General features: G+C 41.1%; 1 protein-coding gene across 1 annotated transcript; it reads right to left on the reverse strand.

Annotated features, from left to right (window-relative positions):
- Nucleotides 1-1,705: 1,705 nt before the first annotated feature.
- Nucleotides 1,706-18,168, reverse strand: gmps (guanine monophosphate synthase). Its single transcript, XM_033631849.2, has 16 exons — nt 17,908-18,168; nt 16,206-16,378; nt 15,981-16,095; nt 15,466-15,563; nt 14,557-14,660; nt 14,064-14,257; nt 13,074-13,239; nt 12,172-12,323; nt 11,825-11,998; nt 10,037-10,142; nt 9,715-9,830; nt 8,343-8,468; nt 6,509-6,624; nt 6,266-6,396; nt 4,825-4,997; nt 1,706-3,754 (listed from the first exon to the last, which is right to left on the reverse strand). The coding sequence occupies exons 1-16, from the start codon at nt 17,932-17,934 to the stop codon at nt 3,653-3,655; spliced, it is 2,073 nt and encodes a 690-aa protein (XP_033487740.1). The 5' UTR covers nt 17,935-18,168; the 3' UTR covers nt 1,706-3,652.
- Nucleotides 18,169-19,780: the final 1,612 nt, after the last annotated feature.

Below are 19,780 nucleotides of genomic sequence, written 5' to 3' on the forward strand. Positions count from 1 at the left end.
GCAGTAGTCTCTAAGAAATTTTATTTAACTTCATCTGGAAGAACAGATGTCATTACAAATCACTGTTTTTATAAGGATTGGATGGAGAGGGGATTTTATTAGTTAACCAACGTATTAATGACCAAGGTTTTTCACTTTCTTGTGAAGAATTTTTGTTAAAATTTCAGTTGCCAGTTACGCCGAACACATATGCTGTGATTTTTGATGCACTACCACAGGGTGTGCTGCAGCTTCTTAAAGGGACTGAAAGAAATACTGCTGTTGCAGAAAATTACAAGTGTGCGATTTCTGAGAAGCTGCTTACAATCAACGATTCAGCCTAGAGGTCAGATTTACTGGACTGCACAATTTGGAGAGGTTAACTGGCATAAAGTGTGGCTGGTTGGTGACAAATTCTGTCTTAATAACAAGGTGAAAGAAGTCTCGTTTCAAATTTTACATCAAATCTACCCTGCAAAGAAAACACTTGAAAGATTTAAAATGGACATTGAATATTTGTGTGATTTCTGTGGACTTCAAGATGAAACCATCGCTCACTTATTTTATCAATGTACTTACAGTAGAACTTTTTGGAAAGATGTTCAGCATTTTATGCAAGAGAAAACAGGAAAAAAACATTTTTATTTATTTTGGTGACCGGATGGAAGACAAAGATTTGTGTTTTTTCTGTCAGTTGATCATGAGTTTGGGGAAATTTCACATCCATAAAAACAGATGAGCCAAATCTAAACCAAACATTGTGCTCTTTCGACAAGAACTGCACCGCTATGCTGCCACAATCAAGGACATTAGAAATCAGAAAGCTGCTAAAACATACTCTATTATGGAGAAATTCTGTGGAAGTGATCTGTAAAGTCTTTTTGCTGTCTTTTGTTTTTTACCTTTGTTTTGTTTGTATCTCTGGCTGCACCCCCTGTATGTTTGTAAGTATGTATAGGTTTATGTCTGTATGTAAAGTATTGTGTGTCGCACAATTAATAAAAAAATAAATAAATTATTGCTCCATCCGTTGCAATTCTTATCTTTCACTATTATCCTGTTCTTTCATTTTTAACTTACTAATTTGTTCATTTTATTATTTTTTTGTATTTTTTCCTTCCAATAAGTTTTCTTGTGGGTTGAAAATGTTTGTTTATCATACCACTAGGACCGTTTTTGAAGGCATAATCATATAACAAATGCTTTATCTGTATTTGAATGTTTCTTCAAAGAAAAGTGAGGGAAAAATAAACAAGAATTGTGCTCCAATGTTGTTTTAAATAAAAATTTAAATAAAAAAAATAAAAAATCAGGTGAAAACCAAAAACTTAAAATCAAGTACCAAGAGTAACATGACTGAAAAAACAAATAAAAGGTATGAACTTTGAACAGCAACACCACGCAGGATCTCTGCGATGATGTCTCTTCTGCTTTTTCCTCAGAATTAATCAAGTTCTCGTCAGTGTTCGAATTTGAATATAGCTCCAAAGCTTAAAAATAGGCTCCTGGGAATCAATCATCAAATAGAAAGCTTTAATTTACTTTATTTCCTTTAAATGTGCTGTATTCAGCAGCTGCTCCATTTTGGTGGGGTTAACATTTACCTTGTGTGTTTATTTTAAGCAAAAATGTACTGCAAATACAGTAAAAAAAAAAAAAGTTATCTGAAAAGTAAACAATTACCCGGTGAAGTCAGAAGCAGATAAGTTGCTCCTTATAGAAGTGAGAAGTTTCAACATGGAGATCTTTATTAAAGCTCAGTTTTCCATTGTACAAATGTCATCATAGTTGAAACTGCATGCAGTGGCTTGGTTTGAGGCACGTTACTAAGGAGAATGAGCGTTGAACAAAAAAATTTAAAATAACAAAACAAACAACGAAAGAAAAAAACCCATCAGACATTAAATTGCATAACTTAATCTTATCGATATTGCAATTAAATCCAACTAGAAAATTATGTGTCCAATATTATCAAGCTGTTGTTTTTCTATGGAGACATGTAACAGAAAATTACGCACGTATAAAAGGCCAAACAGAGGGAGGAACACTAGTAGCAGTTAAGACAAGTTAGGAAAACCATTCATTTTGCATTAGGAGTATTTTTGCCACTAAAGGTTAAAGGAGATAACAGAGGATGAGAGGCACAAAGACATATTTTGGAGGCATGAGAACCACTGCGTCCGAGTGAAATGTCTCTATCAGGGTACGATACACTTTAAATCTCAGTTAAACCTGAGCACTGTATTCACTGAGGTCTAAATGACAAGACAAGGGATTATAATGTGCTGAATGTTTTGAGCATTAAAAAAAAATGATGTGGTTAATGCCTTTCTGGGACACAGTATGTTAGAGATGGCAACAGACAGTACTCTTGAACCTGATCTTTGACACTACAGAGCGACACTTAAAGAGGTGAAGTTCCCACTGGATGTATAATTCTGTTAAATGGATAAAGCACCGAGGCTTTACGGGTGAAAATGTGCAAAAATGTGCCCCTGCACAACGAAAGAGCAGCCAAATAATGATGTAACAACAACAGCAATTTACACAATGTGGTTATAAACTCTACTGTACTTATAATTCTGTTATTAGTTAGTCCTCTTGCCATGTTTATTCTTCATAAAAAGCATACATATTGCAGCATGAGGAAAAACGGTGTTATATCCTCTTTTCTGGAAACGTTAAGAGTCCAGGTCGGGTCACACCAAAGAAATAAACAAAAACAATAGAACAGGCACATACAAAGTTACCCATCATATTGGCCTCCGGCACACCTGCATACTAGTCATCATACTGAAGCTAATCTTGGCTCGACTGCCGTCCACGATGTGGCGCAGCAGCAGGTCAAGAGCTTTTGTCAACAAATGTAGCTTGGAGAAGATCGTCCGAGGAGCCCACAACGTTATGTATCACCACAGCATATTCTACTTTTGGCAAAACAAAAAGCTTAAAAATTATTGATTGGTCACATAGGTTGTTCAGTTTCACTTTAAAAACAGACAACCGTCTTCATAGCACAGTATACAGGCAGAAAGTGAAAATGAACCAATAGAGAGGATAGTCTTAGGTTGAGAACATTCTGACCTACAACAGTGAAACAAAAACATCTGACATAAAAAGGCCGAAAAACAATTGCTGAAACTCTTCTTTTGTTCTTTCATTTCATGACACGTTTGTTTGCTTGTTTTCATGTTAAGCTCACCCTACAATGCAACCTGAGGCACAACATCAAAGTCCACTGTCTGGACTTTCACAGCTTCTCGCCGCTCGCCTTTAATGGTTGACCTTGCAAAAAAGGAAGCAGCAATTTACCTTTTCATCGTAGAGAGGAAATACATTGATGTACATGGATCAAAAATGACAATATATTATCAATAACCAACATTAATCAATCCCTATCGCCAAAAATATTAAGACCAGGGAGGAGTGGTGGGGAGAGCAGAAAAGTAGCGCCTTTGCATGTGCGCCCGTCACAGTACGGTCTGCCTTCCGTTGGGAATGTTGAAGAGAGGGGTGGAGGTACAGGAGGGAGGGAGGGAGGGGGTGAGGAAGGATAGGGAGGGAGGAAGGACAGAAAAGGAGAGGAGTTCATCAGCCCTCTCTGATATCTGTTGAGTGTGTTTGTGCATTGTGTGTGAGTGGGTGTCCTCTCGGTACAACGTCACGTTGTGATTTATTCCCACTCTGTGGTTCCAGGTGGTTTGGAGGTCAGATCGTACATGACTCTGGAGATGCCTGGGATCTTCTTGATCTCATTCACCATCTTCAGCACCACCTGGGAACACAGATAAGACATACAACTATTAAAGCACTGAACAACTAGAGAGAAAAATTGAGACTGAAATCATCCTGGGGTTAATAATAGGGATGCGCACGATAAGTCATCTAAACAATTTAACGTCCGCCCCCTAGCTAGTCGGCACCACAAACCACCAATTAGTCTGTTAAATCAATTGGTGTTTTATTCATGTATAAGGCTGCTTAACTGTCATGCAGCCACCTGCCACTAGTGGGTGCTACAGAGCCGTCAGACAGCAGTCCTCCTCAAGCATTTGGATGTTAACCTGCACAGAACAATGGCTGCTGCTGCTAGCAGTGCTAGCCATACTCAGACCAATTTGACATAGTTCACGCAGAGATTCTGTGATCCTGCCCGGTCTGAGAAGATAACGCAGCTCATCACGACAATGACCTCGCAAGATATGCTTCCCCTTAACTTTGTTGAAGGTAAAGGCTTCAGGTACACCGCACAGAGACCTTTTTTTTTAGACTAGTCGACTAGTCTTAATTAAAATTTTCGTTTAGTTGGCGGGGAAATTAGTCGCCAGGAACATCCCTAGTTAATAATGTTCAATTCTTGAACCTAGGTAGTATCCATGATGGCAAAACAATGCCATCAAGTCTAACAAAATACTCAGACCAGGGGTAGGCAACCTGCAACTTGGGGACCACATGCGGCTCTTTAGCCCTTCTCCAGTGGCATACATTATATGAAAATTAATAACTATTTTTTTTAAAAAGTTTTCTTTTCATTTATCGTTGTTGTAGCCTCAAAAAGGTTCTCACATATTTTTACAACTAACGCTGCAAAGTTTAAGCACCAAATAATCATAAAAAGGCCACTGCAGAGAAGCTACAATGTTGTAAAACCTATTAATGAATGCTCATTTAGATCTATTAGGAATGTTCATAGGCTCATGTAGATTAAATAACCTTGCCAACACTATAAGGCACAAATATATATTGTGGCTCCAAACAGATTTTAAACTTTTTTTTGGCTCTTTTGATACTAAAGGTTGCTGACCACTGACTAAGACCGAATTGAGAGGTTGAATCATGGTGTACCTCCTCTGGGATATGGTTGCCCGGCATGGCAGGGATGCCGGTCATGAAATCGCTGGTGATGAAGGTGCGGACCACCACAGAGCGCCGACAGGATGGCTGTTTTTGCAGTGGATCACGGTCAAAGTGCAGGGGGGTCAGGATGACCGGCATCTGACTGATCTTACTGGAATAGCCTGAAAGAGAAGCAAAGAAGAGAGAGAGAGAAAAGTCAGTATTGCTGCGGTAACAAAAATGAGTGGTGATAATAGTAGTAGTAACAAAAAAGTAGCTTCAGGGTCTTCGACTGAATCTGAGAACGATTTATGAAATTAATTCATCATGTCTATTAGGGCTAGGACGATTTGCTTATCTCCAAATTCGATACTGTCATGATACTTGGGTCTCAATTTGACATGTAATGCAATTTTTAAATATTGCAACTTGATACACATTGATTCACTCGGCTCCTTGGCCTGCTCTCTCTCTTTTTCAGACCACAAATGAGACAAAAATGAGCAAGCTAACACACCCCGGCATCCCTCCACTTCACTCCCCACTGTTAGGAGACTACTTTGCCAGGAGGAGAGCGAACCACAGCAGAGGAGACGGACCTTCAGCCCTCAGTAACAACGCAAATTTAGCCAGCGCCAGGTGTCAGCAGGAAGTGGTGGTGTCACAGTGGGCTGGTTTTAACCTGTTTAACAGCAGCAAGAGGCAGATTGCCGATACAGCAGGGAGTCGGGGCGATCTGTGATCAGACTCCCAGCTCTGGGGTTTGTACTGGCTGAATTTGAGTTGCTGCGGCCGGTAACTAAAGGGCTGTGTCCTCAAACTGGCCACCATTTTCTGTTTTCTCACTTCTGCTTTAACTTTTTTTTTTTTTTTTAACAGATACGATGTCACATTGCTCACAGATTACCACAATGAAAGCAGTTAATTCTTTCCACCTCTGCATAGACTATAATAAAGCAAATGAAATTGATTTATATTGATTCAGGCATTACGAAAATAAAGATTCTTGGGTGAATGGGTGAAGGTTGATCTCTGTGGTGGACTGTGGATATCACCAAAGAAAAAAATTCCACAATGAAAAAATCCACCCCTTTAATCAAATCATAAATTAACAAAATGAAGTACTGAGAAAAACCACAGCCTCAGCCTGCAAAGTACAGACATATGACAAAGAAAAATTCTTCTCCCTGGAGAACAAATATTTGGTCTGCCTGTAGGGAACCTTAAATTCCCCTTGAGGATGCAAATATGCAGACGAGAACACTATTCTGATTATGTATGTGGGTATGTACTCCTTTGGTTGTGTCCTTTTTTTCGCCTTCATTCAAGGTGCTCAGACATTCTCATCAAATACAAATCCTCCCCATAATCTGCAATGCTTCAGTGCGTAGGGCTAAATGAAAATGTCTAAATCCCTTGGACACACACACACACACACACACACACTTACCAGACTCTCTAAGGATAGCGTGAGCTACAAAGTCAGCCTGTCTGAGCGTGCTCAGAACGCCTGTGGTCAGGAAGGTCGGGGTAATGTCTGTTGGCGGCTCCTTCACGTGGGACCCAAACACATACACAACTCTGGAAAAAGGACAGACGTGAATGAATGGGTGTGTGTCTATGTGTTCAGCTGACCACTGGCAGCACTGAGTGTCTAATGCGGCATATCACTGAGGACAGATGTGTGTATTACCTGTTGATGCTATGGCACATGCGAGGGATGAGTCTGGCCAGGAACATGAGGGATTCCCAGTGTGGAGACTCTTTACTTGTGACACCACACACGTAACTGTATGACCGGCAGTCACCCTGAGACAGAAAATTTATGTTTACATGAGTTTACCTTCCTTAACAAATCAGGCTTATTATAAAGTGAGAGCAACAGAGAAAAATTAAACAAGAGAACACTAATCTTCAACAAATGATAGATTAGCATATGTACATTATGCAATTTTCCAAAAACTTCTTTATTTTCATTTCTATAAACAGTGAAATTTCTATAAATAGAATACAGCCTATTTTCACATCCAACAAATTCCCCCGGCAATAAACACTGCCTGTGTTTGTCCACCATCTCCTGTCTGCCTCACAGTTTGAGGTTTGGGGTAAATTTAAAACTCTTGCCTCAAACAGGATGTAATAGGACACACCCACACACAGACACAGTCACTGTCAACATGAGCAAAGTATATTGACCTTTAAGGGTTGCCTGGAGAAAAGGATGGTCATGACTTATTTACTGGAAAGTGATGTGTTTTTGCAATGGTTAGAAGAGCACACCCATCGCACACATCCGAGACTGACATCAGGCAACATCAGGGAAGTTGGAGAAGAAACTAAAACATGCCACAATAGTTAAAACAGATTCCTCTCGTGGCTAGGCAGAGAGAGAAAAAGTAACAAACTGAGAGGCTTTGTGTGTGGGGGTGTGTCTCGTGGTTTACCACTAAATTACAGCTGTGATGCTGCGAGACAAACAGCAAAAGTGAGACATACTGTTGCAATCTTCCCCTGCCTCTGGACATTCACCAGGAGTCCTTAAGACATCTGAATCCTCCATGTGGATGTAAATCCAGCAGCTACTGAGCAAACAAATAAGCTATGTTTGGCCAAACCTTCAAAATGACCTCTAAAACTTTTACTTGGGCTTTTAAAAAGGTACAGTGGGTCAGATTTAAGTGCATCTAGCAGTAAGGTTGCAGAACTAAGGGTCCGTCCCAATACTCACACTTCCTCTCAAAATTGGCTCTAGACCTTGTTTTTGCACATCCAAACTTTAGGGAAGTGCTTTTCAGCCCTTAAAATCCCCACTTAATTTGAAGGGCCGTGCGATGACTTGCTTGTCACTTGAAGGATAAGAGTTGGGACTTGCTTGTAACTTGCAAATATGAGACTTAGGGACAATCCCAATTCCCTCCCTTTAACCTTAACCCTTGGTTTCAAGTGCACTCGCCAGATAGATTCCCCTCAACGACGAAGGGGTAGCGTTGAGGGGTAGGGAATTTTACCTACGAATTGGGACGCCACTTAAGACTTCTATCATGTGCCAAGTGTGTGGGAAAACTACCGTGGCCAATGCAGAAACACAAAGGCCCCATCTAATGACAGTGTTTGAGTTGTCCATTCTTGGCTACAGTTAAACAACATAGCTGACTCCGTCGGCCCATTCTAAGGTAACGAAAACACAACGATTCTTATCTTCAAGTGATTATAATCTCATGAATACAATTTCTGCCGGTAGATGGCTCTAATTTCAACACACTGGAACTTTTAGAAGCCACTGTGGCAAGTCTAGTTTAAAACTATTTCGACTGAAGGTTAATACGTTAAGGCTGCACATCACTGAAAGTATTATTCACATCACATGAGGCAGAGGACGATTCGTAGATTAGAAAATGTAAAGACCTTAAAACCCTCAAACTGTCAGTAAAGCCCATCTTACAATATTTTGCTGGGTTGTGAACAGACAACACAAAACTACAGAGTGACTGATTGGGTTTGACGAATTAGTTGACCAACGGGCTTACCTGGACGCCGACAGTTTTGATGGGCAGCAGGAAGGCATTGAGTGAATGAAGGCTGGTGATCTGCATGAGCTTCTCTTCCTCCTCGTCTGATATGCACGACTTGACTCTCTGCAGCAAGGCATGGGGCTGGAGGGGTGAGAAACAGAGTGTTTTAAAGCAGCATGTAATACAGGGATTAAAAGGACAAAGCACTCAGAAACAGTGACTGTATCGTGACTACTTTTCACTAATTTTGGGAACACTTCTCACTCACCAGCTGTTTCACTACGCTGCCACAGATTAAATAAATCTCATATCTAATGTAAGACAAATACGGAGCGCCAAAGATCTAAAGTTACTGCCTGAAAAACCCTGATTCACAGTGTCAAAGCAGAAATCATGTAGATCACCTCTGAACTTTATTTATTTATCTAAAGAACAGTGTTTCTGCCCCATTCTTCTGTCAATCAACCAGCAGCTAAATAGTGCAACTTCTCTACATGGGCTCTTTTTCAGGGTGACCGGTAAAAGCCCTTCCTTTAGCAGAAAAGTAAGAAACAAGGCACCAGAAACAAACTCGACACATCTTTAAATCACCAGAATTATTTAGCTTTGGTGCAGTGTGGCCAGCCATCCAGCAGAGGCTGCACATTATTAACTCCATAATCAACCAGTCAGAACAAACAGCCACAAATGTCCTCACATTTGATATGTGGGCAGCTTCTACTGTACCGTTTGCTTGGCTACAAACAGCCACTGCTCATATCTTCGCATCTTTATTGCTCGAGTTTGTGACAAATTAGCACAGCTGCCAAAAACTACAGGGAAAATGCTGATGGGTCAATACGCAGTAATAAATCAGACGAGTCCACATACTGTTTATGCTCCTACAGCATTTTAATGACCAGATATTTCACCAGTAGTTTGTGATGCTTCCAGCTGGTAAACTTTTTAGGCTTCTGAAGGATACAGAAGCTCAACAAGCCACACACGCTTGGTAAATACTGGAAGTGCCAGTTCCCTTAGTCGTCCATCTGTGTTTGGTTTGTTAGGATTTGTGCACAACCTCTAATATTTGATGTCAGAAAATTTACAGTGACAGCACTTGCTAAGTGGGGTGTTTTCAGTAAGCAGTTATTAAATTAGCACTCAAATGTGTACGCTTCAATGAATACACTGACAAATTAAAATGGCTGAAAGTCTGTTTGTGGGGTTGTCATCCAACATTTGCAGCAAAAGAGGCAAATTCACGGCAATTAATGTCGTGACAGTCGTTGCAAATACATGATTTATAATCCAGTTACAGTGACAGGTTGTTTTATGGTAATTCCCTAAACACAGGACCCCAGACAACTTGTATTAGATTTTGTTTGTGCGTCTGTTTCGTTCTGACCTTTTTGACGCTTGCAGAGAAGTCTGTGACGATTTTTAGGATGTTGTTTGTCTCAGCAAAGTCTTTACAGATGTAGGGCTCCTCTGCACAAATCACTCTGATGGACAAACCAGGACCTGAAAGGCAAAGCAAAGAGGAGACATTCTTTTTAGTGAATATAAGAGTGATGCAGACAGTTTTGAGTCTGTCTGATTCAATAAGAAAATAAGTACACAAGTTAAATAGACAGATCTAGAAAAGAAAGTATTTTATTTATGACATTAATTATCACTTTGTTAAGTTTCATCAGACCAGCCACACAGCAGCATGTTTATGTACTTGCCAGGGAAAGGGTGTCGGGACACAATCTCCTCTGGCAGGCCCAGCTCTCTCCCCAGCGCTCTGACCTCATCTTTATGGAAATCTTTCAGTGGTTCGATTACTTTCCCCTGGAGGATTACAAAGGAGAGGAATCAGCACTGCAACAGTGAGGGAATGAAGGAAATGCTTAGCTGTTGCATAGCTTTGCATATATATATATATATATATATATATATATATATATATATATATATATATATATATATATATATATATACACATATATACATATACACACACACACACTCACACACACAGCTATAGCTATATATAGCTATTAGCTATATATATAGCTAATAAGGAGTAAGGAGGAGACTGAAGCTTCGCCACTTCTTCAAGTGTCGTCTAATATTGAACCACTGTTGAGGAAGAAAAGCCTCTTTACGGGGATGTAGGATGATGCAGAAACACATTTTCAATAAAAGAGTAAACATTTCGGTGTGTGCCTTCCTCCCAGTGTTCAAGAAATATTGCTTGAATGTGTGGAAACATCAGACTATATTTTTCAATGAGCCAGCATTACTGTGTGAGAGCTCGGTTGCTGTGACTTTCATAATCACTGCTTGGAACTGCAACTGCAGATGCTCTTTTTACACAGACTTATGGTTTTCAGCACTGAGCAGTCGTTAATGTCACTCTTGTATTAGTTCTTCAACACATTATGGGATACACAAAAGCACAGACTGATAATATGTCTGTGCTACCGCAGTATCAAACTGTTTGTCTGAGCAGACTGCAACAAAAACTACTCTTATCAGAGGCGGCTCATGTCCTCTGCTCCAAATCTCAGCTTTTATCAGTTGAGGTACTTCTGTGTAGAGATGGGCGATATGGTCTGAACCTTCTATCACGGTATATTGTCATATTATATCATGGACACAATTCAAATTAATGACATGCTCTGTGATTAATTAATCTAAATTAATTGCATACATTGTTTTTTGCCGTGAAAGTATTTACAAAATTTCAATTCAAATGAATTTTGGCAGATGTTTCATAGTAAAGCTGCTGGATTTTGGACACAATTGTCCCCCTGTCCTCTACCACTGAAACTGATCAGCAGTCCATTGCAATCCATTTTGCAAGGGAGTTAGTTAATCGGTCACAGCTGGACTTACTCAGTTTGTGTCTGAACGCTAGTGGCTTGACAAGGCTGACAGTTAGCGCTCGCATCAGAGGCTGTGCTAGCTCAAACTTTGGGTGCGTTGTTTAATGCTTTGTGTTTAGGTGGTATTTCAGGTTTGATGTTCTCTGATGGTACAAAAATTCCTTTCTGCAGAAACTGCAGAGAACAGTACTCCTATCAACAGTTCCATCTGGGCGTTTTTTAAATGTAAATGTTCCATTCACGGGGCCAATCAACGATGTCTCGTCCGCCTAGTCGTCTCATTAGTGTTGCAGGTTTCTGCATTTACAACTTTAGTTACCTGCTCCATGTCTCCCAAAATCACATTGCCTTGCAAGGCAGCTGGCTTATTGAGATCACAAGAGAATCCCGAGATCACGCGAGAATTCAGTACTGATTAGCTACATAGCCTGCCCCAAATCAATGGTATAGCCAACTCTCTACCGGTAGAAATATTTCTATTGCTGCATGGTATATCCTGTCATATCCTCCAATTATACTTCATTGGTAGCAAAACAAAAACGCATATTTTGATTTTCAGTGCTAAAAAGGTAGTGTCTAATGCTACAAGGATTGTATCAGGTGAACTCATAAAGTCTGTGGTTACATGCATGTGTGCAGTACCTCATCTCTGAGTTTGCGGATGAGCTCAGTGTCGTTGTGGTGTGTTTTGATGACCTCTGCCTTGCCGCTGGCAATATGAGAGGCGCTCTCGATGAGATCAGGCCGCAAGGTGCCCTGGGCCAGGAAAACCTCTTCTGGCTTCAGATTCATCTCCCCTATCACTTCATTTGCCACCTGTGAAGCAACACAGTTCATCAAGTCAGACACAACAGTGGACTAGTAAAGCCATGTGGGTAGATGTGAACAAACATGACAATGTGAGGGCCAAGCTAGCAGGTCAAACAAAAATATTATAATCAGAAAAACTTAAAAATATAGCAAACAATTGATCAAAAGTCAATACTCACTTTGACAAATGTATCTCCGATGATTTTCCTTTTCTCCTCAGGGTTGGTAGTCATATTCAAAGTCTTGCTGATGCGTTTTCGTGGCGTCCTGTCCTCATCAGAGATGGGGAGTGTTGTCGTTCCGTTGTAGAAGGTATGAGCTGCATTTACCACTAAATACAGGAACATTTTAGAGAGAAAAAGAAAGACAGAGACATATTTGGGTCACAAGAAACAACAATATGATCTTCTCCAAGATTACTTAAAAAAATAAATAAATACAACTACAACACTCCAGTGTGCTGTTATGTCCAGAGCTGCAACTTGTATTTTGATTACCGATTTAGTCTATAAAATATAAAAAAAGAATGGCAATTAACCAGCACGCGTTACAAAATGCAGTAACAAGTATAAGGTTGTCAACGTTATGGATACTTTAATACCTTCTCAATACTGCTTGTTTAAAACAACACCATCTCCGAGAGTTATACATTTGATAGTTTAGAAAGTACCAAAGCCACAATTCTACAATCAGATTTTCAACCCAAGGCTGCACGAATGAAACTCAGAGGAAGAAAATCAACTGGTCCTTAACCTGCAACTGTTACGGCAGTCTCTCCAGCAATGAACCCAACACCTGACTGGAGGCAGAAGCTCTAGCAGGCAGCACTACGAGAATGGATGTCACAAATGTGTTGAGGTGTCTTCAGTGACTCTGTACCAGCACTGTGTGCAGGCTGTTAACTTTTTGTCATGGTATTAAAAGAGCTATTGAGTATCGTTTCTTTATACTAGTATTTTATCGAAGCTCCATAAGATCATTACACCCCATAAGGGAGTACAATGGGATGTACTCCCTTGACTTCTAAGATCTTATTGTACCATCCCTGCTTCATTCAGACCACCACGGCTTTTGTCCCTACCTTTGAGTTTGATTCCCAGCTTGGTGAGGGCCTCCTCCACACTCTGACTCTCTCTCTTCCTCATGAAGCCGTTGTCGATGTGAACTGCTATCACCTGGTCCTGGTTAAGAGCTTTATTGAGGAGAGCTGTGCAAACGGTTGAGTCTACACCACCACTCAGCAGCACCTGAGTAAATCAGGAGAAACGGTCACTAACTGTGCAGCCAGAGATTTGAGTAGTGACAACCAACCGACATTTGTGACCCTGCTGGATTGAGGAAGAATGATTAAACCCCACAAAAACTTGATCAGTTGCACCTCTCCAGTCAACTATATGTCTAATTTCTGTTAATGTTAGCCCCCCAGTGTATTTCATGTTGTTTTCGACCTATCTGTTTTTTGGTCTGCTGGCAGGCTGAAAAACATTAGACACCATGAACTCATTAAAAAACAAGAGATGACTAAAGCCTTGACACTTCTTTACTTAGTAGCAGACTACCAACTCTTGGGATTTACACACCCAAAACACCACACTTCTGCTAAGACAGAGTATAGTAACAAACAGTGAAACATGTATCCCTCAGACTGTAGTTCATGAACAAGAAACAGAGACTGCACGTATTTATTTAAATATAAATCCTGTGCTTTGAGCCCATTTCTTACACTCATTTATCGCCTTCACACTCCCCCGAGATGAAGCCCAGTTTGAAGCCGCTCAGGGAGTCGACTACCTCTTTTCAGATAAAACAGGGTTTAATTTGAGAGTTTAATTGGTTCTACTTTACTTCCCACCATTGCTGCTGCTGTCACCACTTCCTGAGCGGCTACCACACTCCACACTCAGCACCCTTTAGACGTTCAGTCAAATTATCTCCCACTGCAGGTTAAAATATGCTGAGAAAATATTTTCCTCTGTTTTCTGCTGTTCTTTTTTTTTTTTTTTCCATCTCTCTGTCCTACAAATAATTGATATAACACACACAATAATGAGACTTGTGCAGTTTTACTCACCAGTACTTTAGACTTGTCTACTTTTTCTCTGATTTCGTTGATGCAGACCTGTTGGCGGTTCTGTACGGTAAAATTATTCGTGCATCCTGCGATCTCGAACAGGAAGTTTCGCAGCATCTCATTGCCTCTCTCCGTCAAGTCGACTTCAGGGTGAAACTGTGTCCCATACAGCTTCTTCTGTTCGTTAGCAATGCCTGGTGGGGGAAATCAGTGCGGCAAAGGACTGTTAGCATTGCCATATATCCACTCTAAGTGCCACTTTAATTAAAAATTGTATAACATAAAACAAAATGAGGATTTCCAATAGATTTTAAAGAACAAAACAGACTCAAAATACAGATTGAGCATTCTTTTTTACACAGTCTCAGGCTTTCCAACACAAACAAACAAACAAATACAGCTGTTTATTTGAGACTTGCATGTGAGCCTATGACCACTATCTAATTTTAGATTATGTTAATTAGGGTCAGAGCCAATCTTGCGTGCTGCTCACCAGCAACGATGTTCCCTGACTGGGCCACCACTTTAAAGCCCTCAGCCACTTTATCCACACTGTCTCCGTGGGTAAGCAGGACCAGTTCCTCCTTCTGAAGACCTCTGATAAGATAAAAACACACACACACACTCACGTCAGAGGAAGATGCGTGATGTTCAATAACATTGCATAGAACAGTTATATGCGTACAGGCCCTGAGTGCATGTGAGTTAAATGTGAGGGACAGACAGTAATAAAAGACTGCAGCCATCTATTTTAGACTCTGCAGTATTTGTGTAACAACCAGGGGGAAATATGTGACTGCTGGAATGCTTCTGCAGTTTATCTTGTAAATATGGCACAGGGACAAACCCGTCGAGTCACAGTTGTGTTTTACACAGTCCACAATATTTTGTCCTCAGTTATTTAAGATAAGAGATGGCACTGTAAGTTTGCTGACTGATCCAGAAGTGATGTCTTGAATGTTCATTTTTAGGGTTGAGTCACAGGATGATTACATTGGCTGTCTTCAATAGGTTAAATTTATGTCAGATGTACTCAATTCTCGCTCCCTCTGCAGCTGCATGCACTGGCAAACGACAGAAGGGGTGATGCTAGCCAGTAAAAAAATCTGCTCCATCACCCAATCATAGTTCCTCTATGTCTTCCATGTATTCATTTTCTGTCTACACTGTGTATCAGAGCATGTTGATCCTGCACCAAGTATATTGGTATGTTCTGTCCTCGCTCACAAACTCTCAGTATGTTTCTCCTCAGTCTGTCATATTCTCTTGCCAAAAATATAAGACTGTTAAAGTAAAATAATGTGTAGGGATGTGCAAAAGCCAAATTCAACAACTGTTTACACTGACACGTTTTTTATAACACATTCAAGATTTTTGTGATCCACTTGAGCAACCGTATTACCTGAAGAGAGAGCAAGTGTTGTCCAGTCCAATACTAAACACTCCATCTTCCCTTACACTCTTTTTGTGCACCGTGCCGCCAAAAACTTTATTCATCATCTGTAAAACACACACGCAGCAGCAGAGTTAGCACTTGGACACAAAAATGACATGTTAGTGTGATTCCAAAGACGTTCCAACTGCCAGCTGTCTGGACAAATGTGCCAGAGAACGGACGGCTGCTGGTTTTAATTTTCCAAGCTAGCTGGGAATATCGAGCGGGTAATGCTCTCAGCTCCCTCAGCTAGTTTCAAAGTGCCCTTGAAGAAGGTGGTGAAGTCCCAGCTGGCCCGGGAGAGATGAGCGGCAGCCTGGGGTAGAGTCATTATAAAGTGTAGCTAACTCATAGTAAATGTGTGTAACACAAATGCTTCTTTGAACAAAAGGCCTTGTGGAAGAAGGATGATCTACCTAATTACTATAAAAGCTTCCCATCACAGAATTTTAATGTGTGTGTGCATGCGTGTGCTTGGATACCTGCATCCCATAGCAGATCCCAAGAACAGGCTTTCCTATGGTGAATATGGCAGGGTCGAACCAGGGGGCATCTTCTGCATACACAGAGGCTGGACCTCCTGAAATGATGATTGCCCTAAGAAGGGGAAGAGGCAAAGTATTATTAAACACTTTTATTTTGACATTATTGTAATAACAATGGCAGAAAAAACAATTGTCTCTGGTTTGTATGAGTTTTGTGCTTACCTGTAGCCCTGTTCTCTGATAGCAAAGGCTGGGGTCTCTAAAGGGAGGATCTCAGAGCGTACACACATCTCTCGCACCCGCCTGTCAATCACCTTGCCATACTGGGCCCCAGCATCCAGGATCGCCACCGCCCCCTCACATGATCCATTCTGCTCTGCGCTGCTGATCTCCAGCTGTGGAAGCACGCATTCAGACAGACACATATTGTCTTGATTTAAATGCTGAGCGGCCACAAAAACATACATCTAATAGTTACTTTACAAAATGATTTTGACTAGCACACAATAAATGTCTTTGCTTTCCTCAGCGTCGATGGTTTAGTGATGCATTGGATGAGAGGTGGTGTGAGGTAAGTAACCTACTCCTCATTGACTTAACTGTGCTCCACTTCTGACCTCCCCGTGGAAAATGTGACTCAATAAAGCCTAACATAATTATGGACATGTGAGCTCCAATACAGACAGACAGTCTTGTGGAGCGTGCTGCAACCATTCAGCCCATCAGTAGAATCACATGAAACCCACAAGTTAGTCAAAGGCTAATTATCAGTGAGGACCCATGTATCACATCAAACTTCAAAGTTTCTGTCCAGCACTTTGGCACAACTCTGTAAGTCTGGATTTTAGTGTTTTTAATGTATGCAAAGATCAGAGTTTGGGAGTCAAATTTTAGTGTAAGGACTAGAGAAGTCAGATCACTGACAGCTAACTAATCTCCACAAATATCAAAACTGGGTAAAAGAGGATGGCAAGAAGAGAAACATGATCCCACGTGGTTTATGGAAACACTTCCGCCTTAGATGTTTCTAAAAACAACTGACATTAAGCATGCTAACGTTACCCATCACCTCAGATTTGTTATCTGAAATTACAGTTAAATCACCCTGTTATCGTTAAAACAAACCGTTGGCTACCACAGCAGCTCTAGCAGTACAATTGCAGCCCAAATGCGAGACAGCCTTACAGCAAACTTTTCCCAAATCAGCGGGGAACACAGCAGTACAGGCTCCAGTTGTCAGACCGGTAACCGCAAGTCGGCTCAGACTAGCTTAGTGACGACGTTAGCAAAGCTGTCAGTTAACGCTCCGTTAGCTTAAAGTGTGTGACAGTAGCCGCATGAAATAAATTAGTTTGCCACAAGCTCAATGTCACTTCCCAAAAATGAACGCCACAGCGGCCACAATACCAGACTTTAGGTTAGTAGTACAACCGTTACAATTTCGGACTGCCCGGCTAAAGCTAGCTAACAGATTGCCTAGGTAGCATGCTAGCTCGCGGATAGTATAAACAGTAGTAATCACCATTAGCCTGTTAGCAGCGTCCTGGCTAAGTTAGCGGGGCTATGCTAAAACCCACGCGGTGCTTGGAGGCAAAGGGTCTCGGGGAGGGCTCCACTGTGAGAAGAAGGCAGACACGTCCAGTGGTGAAATATGTGGAGGATATATGCTAAACATCACTAAGATATCCCGTGTGGCTAGCAGCTACGAGCAACATGTTAATGTAATACTGCAACAGGCATACAACAGCGTATTCATTACTCCTCAGCGGAACTGGTGGTAACGTTACATGCTCTCTAACTTTCCCCCCAAGGTACACACAGGCCGTAATTAACCGGGGGGGACTATATGAGCAACCCGGGTCCTAACACGAAGTCAAGCGGGCCACCCAGTACCGGAGACGTGGGTGCTCCCCGCTCCACTGACCTTGCTGTCTCCGTTGCACAGAGCCATGGAGGACTGCCGTGTTGTGGAATGAGCTCTCCCCTTCGCCTCGGTGTCCCAGGTCTCACACACACACACACAGAGAGCTACTGGTTAGCTCCTGGCTCAGCACGCCGACTACTGTTTCAAAAGCAGATTGGGTTTGTTGGGTTGAAGATGGGCTGTCACAGTCTGTCCTCCTCCGGCTGGGAATAACTTTCACAGTGGGAACAGACTAAATAAACGTGTCTTTGTATCATGGGGTGGAGCACAAAGTTAAATCCACAAAATGAGAGTGGCCCCATGAGGGCTGGGCTTAGACAGCATAGTACAATTTGACTGATGATGTTGGGTGCTTATTTTTTATGTTGGCTGTATCCTCCTGAGACCCCAGCTTTTGTTTGGTATGTATTTTTAATTTCTCCAAATTATGTGGGAATGTGGGACCTGATGAGTATAAAAAAACAAAGCATTGTCTTTGAACAGGAAGTAGTTTTTGGTACAAAAGGATGTCCTCATATGGGGAAAGTGGGTTTATTTTCAATACCTGAACATTGTTGTGCAAAAACAAAATTACAAACAATGCAACGACTGATTGATGTGTTGAACTGCATGGATCAGAGGTCACTGTTCAGGTGCAACACATCTAAAAGTTTTGTGATGTGTTCGTTTTGTATCTCTGTATTAAATTTTCCCTAAATTGTACTCCAGTCTACAAATGTCCTTTTTGTCTGTAGGAACAGTCTGCTGCACATATATTTGTCCTGTGTGACATGCCGGAATAATACAAAAAATAAAGTCTCAGTGTCCTCAAACGAGTGCTTGATCAAATTTGTGTGCCACATCAAACTACGACATAAATTTTGATCAGATTTTGTGCCTTGTCCACTTTTGCGTTGGGATCAGCTGTAGACTGAGCACAAAGTGTCCACAAACAAGGACAGCAGGTCTAAGTTAAGTGAAGTATAAGGTGCAGGAAACCAAAAATGTCATGTCCTCATGTGAGGATGCAGGGTCTCAGGAGAATATACACATAATATGAGAAGGAGTTTCATTGTAAGGTATGCCAGCTATTATCACAAAGGTGTTCAGAGGGATGTCCCAGAATATTTGCCAATCCCTAACCCCTTACAGTCAGGGGTATCCAAAGCAAAACTTGTCACGAGCCACCACACAATACTTGTGTCACGCTATAATTAACTGCAGTATCAATATTAATCATAATATACACAATTTTCTTGAAACTCAGTGGAGAGAATATCTGTAGATTAAAAAACAGATGGTAATGTAATGTTGGTTTATCCAATGAATTAAGCACCTGACAAATTAAGTGCTTAATCACCACTTAATCTTATAAATTCAATATTAGCATAAAACAGTTCATCTCATTTATTTGCAACACTGCCAACAATGGCCTAATGCAAACATGGGGTATAAAAAAGGATAGTTCTCTCTTACAGTTCACACATCTGTACAATCTTTATAGTGTAGCTATGCCCACGTTTCCCAGCATGCTGGACTGCGCAGTTTGTAGGTTGCTGTTTTCTGTTCCATTATGCAAATGTCATTTTTTTTTTACTGTCCATGGTGTCTCGTCAGATCATGATGGTTTTGCGAGCTATTGTCATTTGTGTGTTAATTTATAGTTTGCTCCATTAGTGAGTTTGCTTTCCCACTTCTGACACCAATGTGACAACTTCTGCTTGTCCTCTGTGAAGCAGAAGTGGTCACAGTATGTTAAGTTATATGTCATATCACCCAACCCAAGTGACAAACAAAAACAAGTCTAGTGATGATGAACATCCTGCTGATATACAATCTCCAAGCACAACGAGTCTACAGAGCCTCATACCTCAGACTCTTGTCAGGCAGAGGC

The sequence above is a fragment of the Epinephelus lanceolatus genome, chromosome 4 (assembly GCF_041903045.1).
Source record: "Epinephelus lanceolatus isolate andai-2023 chromosome 4, ASM4190304v1, whole genome shotgun sequence".
NCBI classification, from domain to species: domain Eukaryota; kingdom Metazoa; phylum Chordata; class Actinopteri; order Perciformes; family Serranidae; genus Epinephelus; species Epinephelus lanceolatus.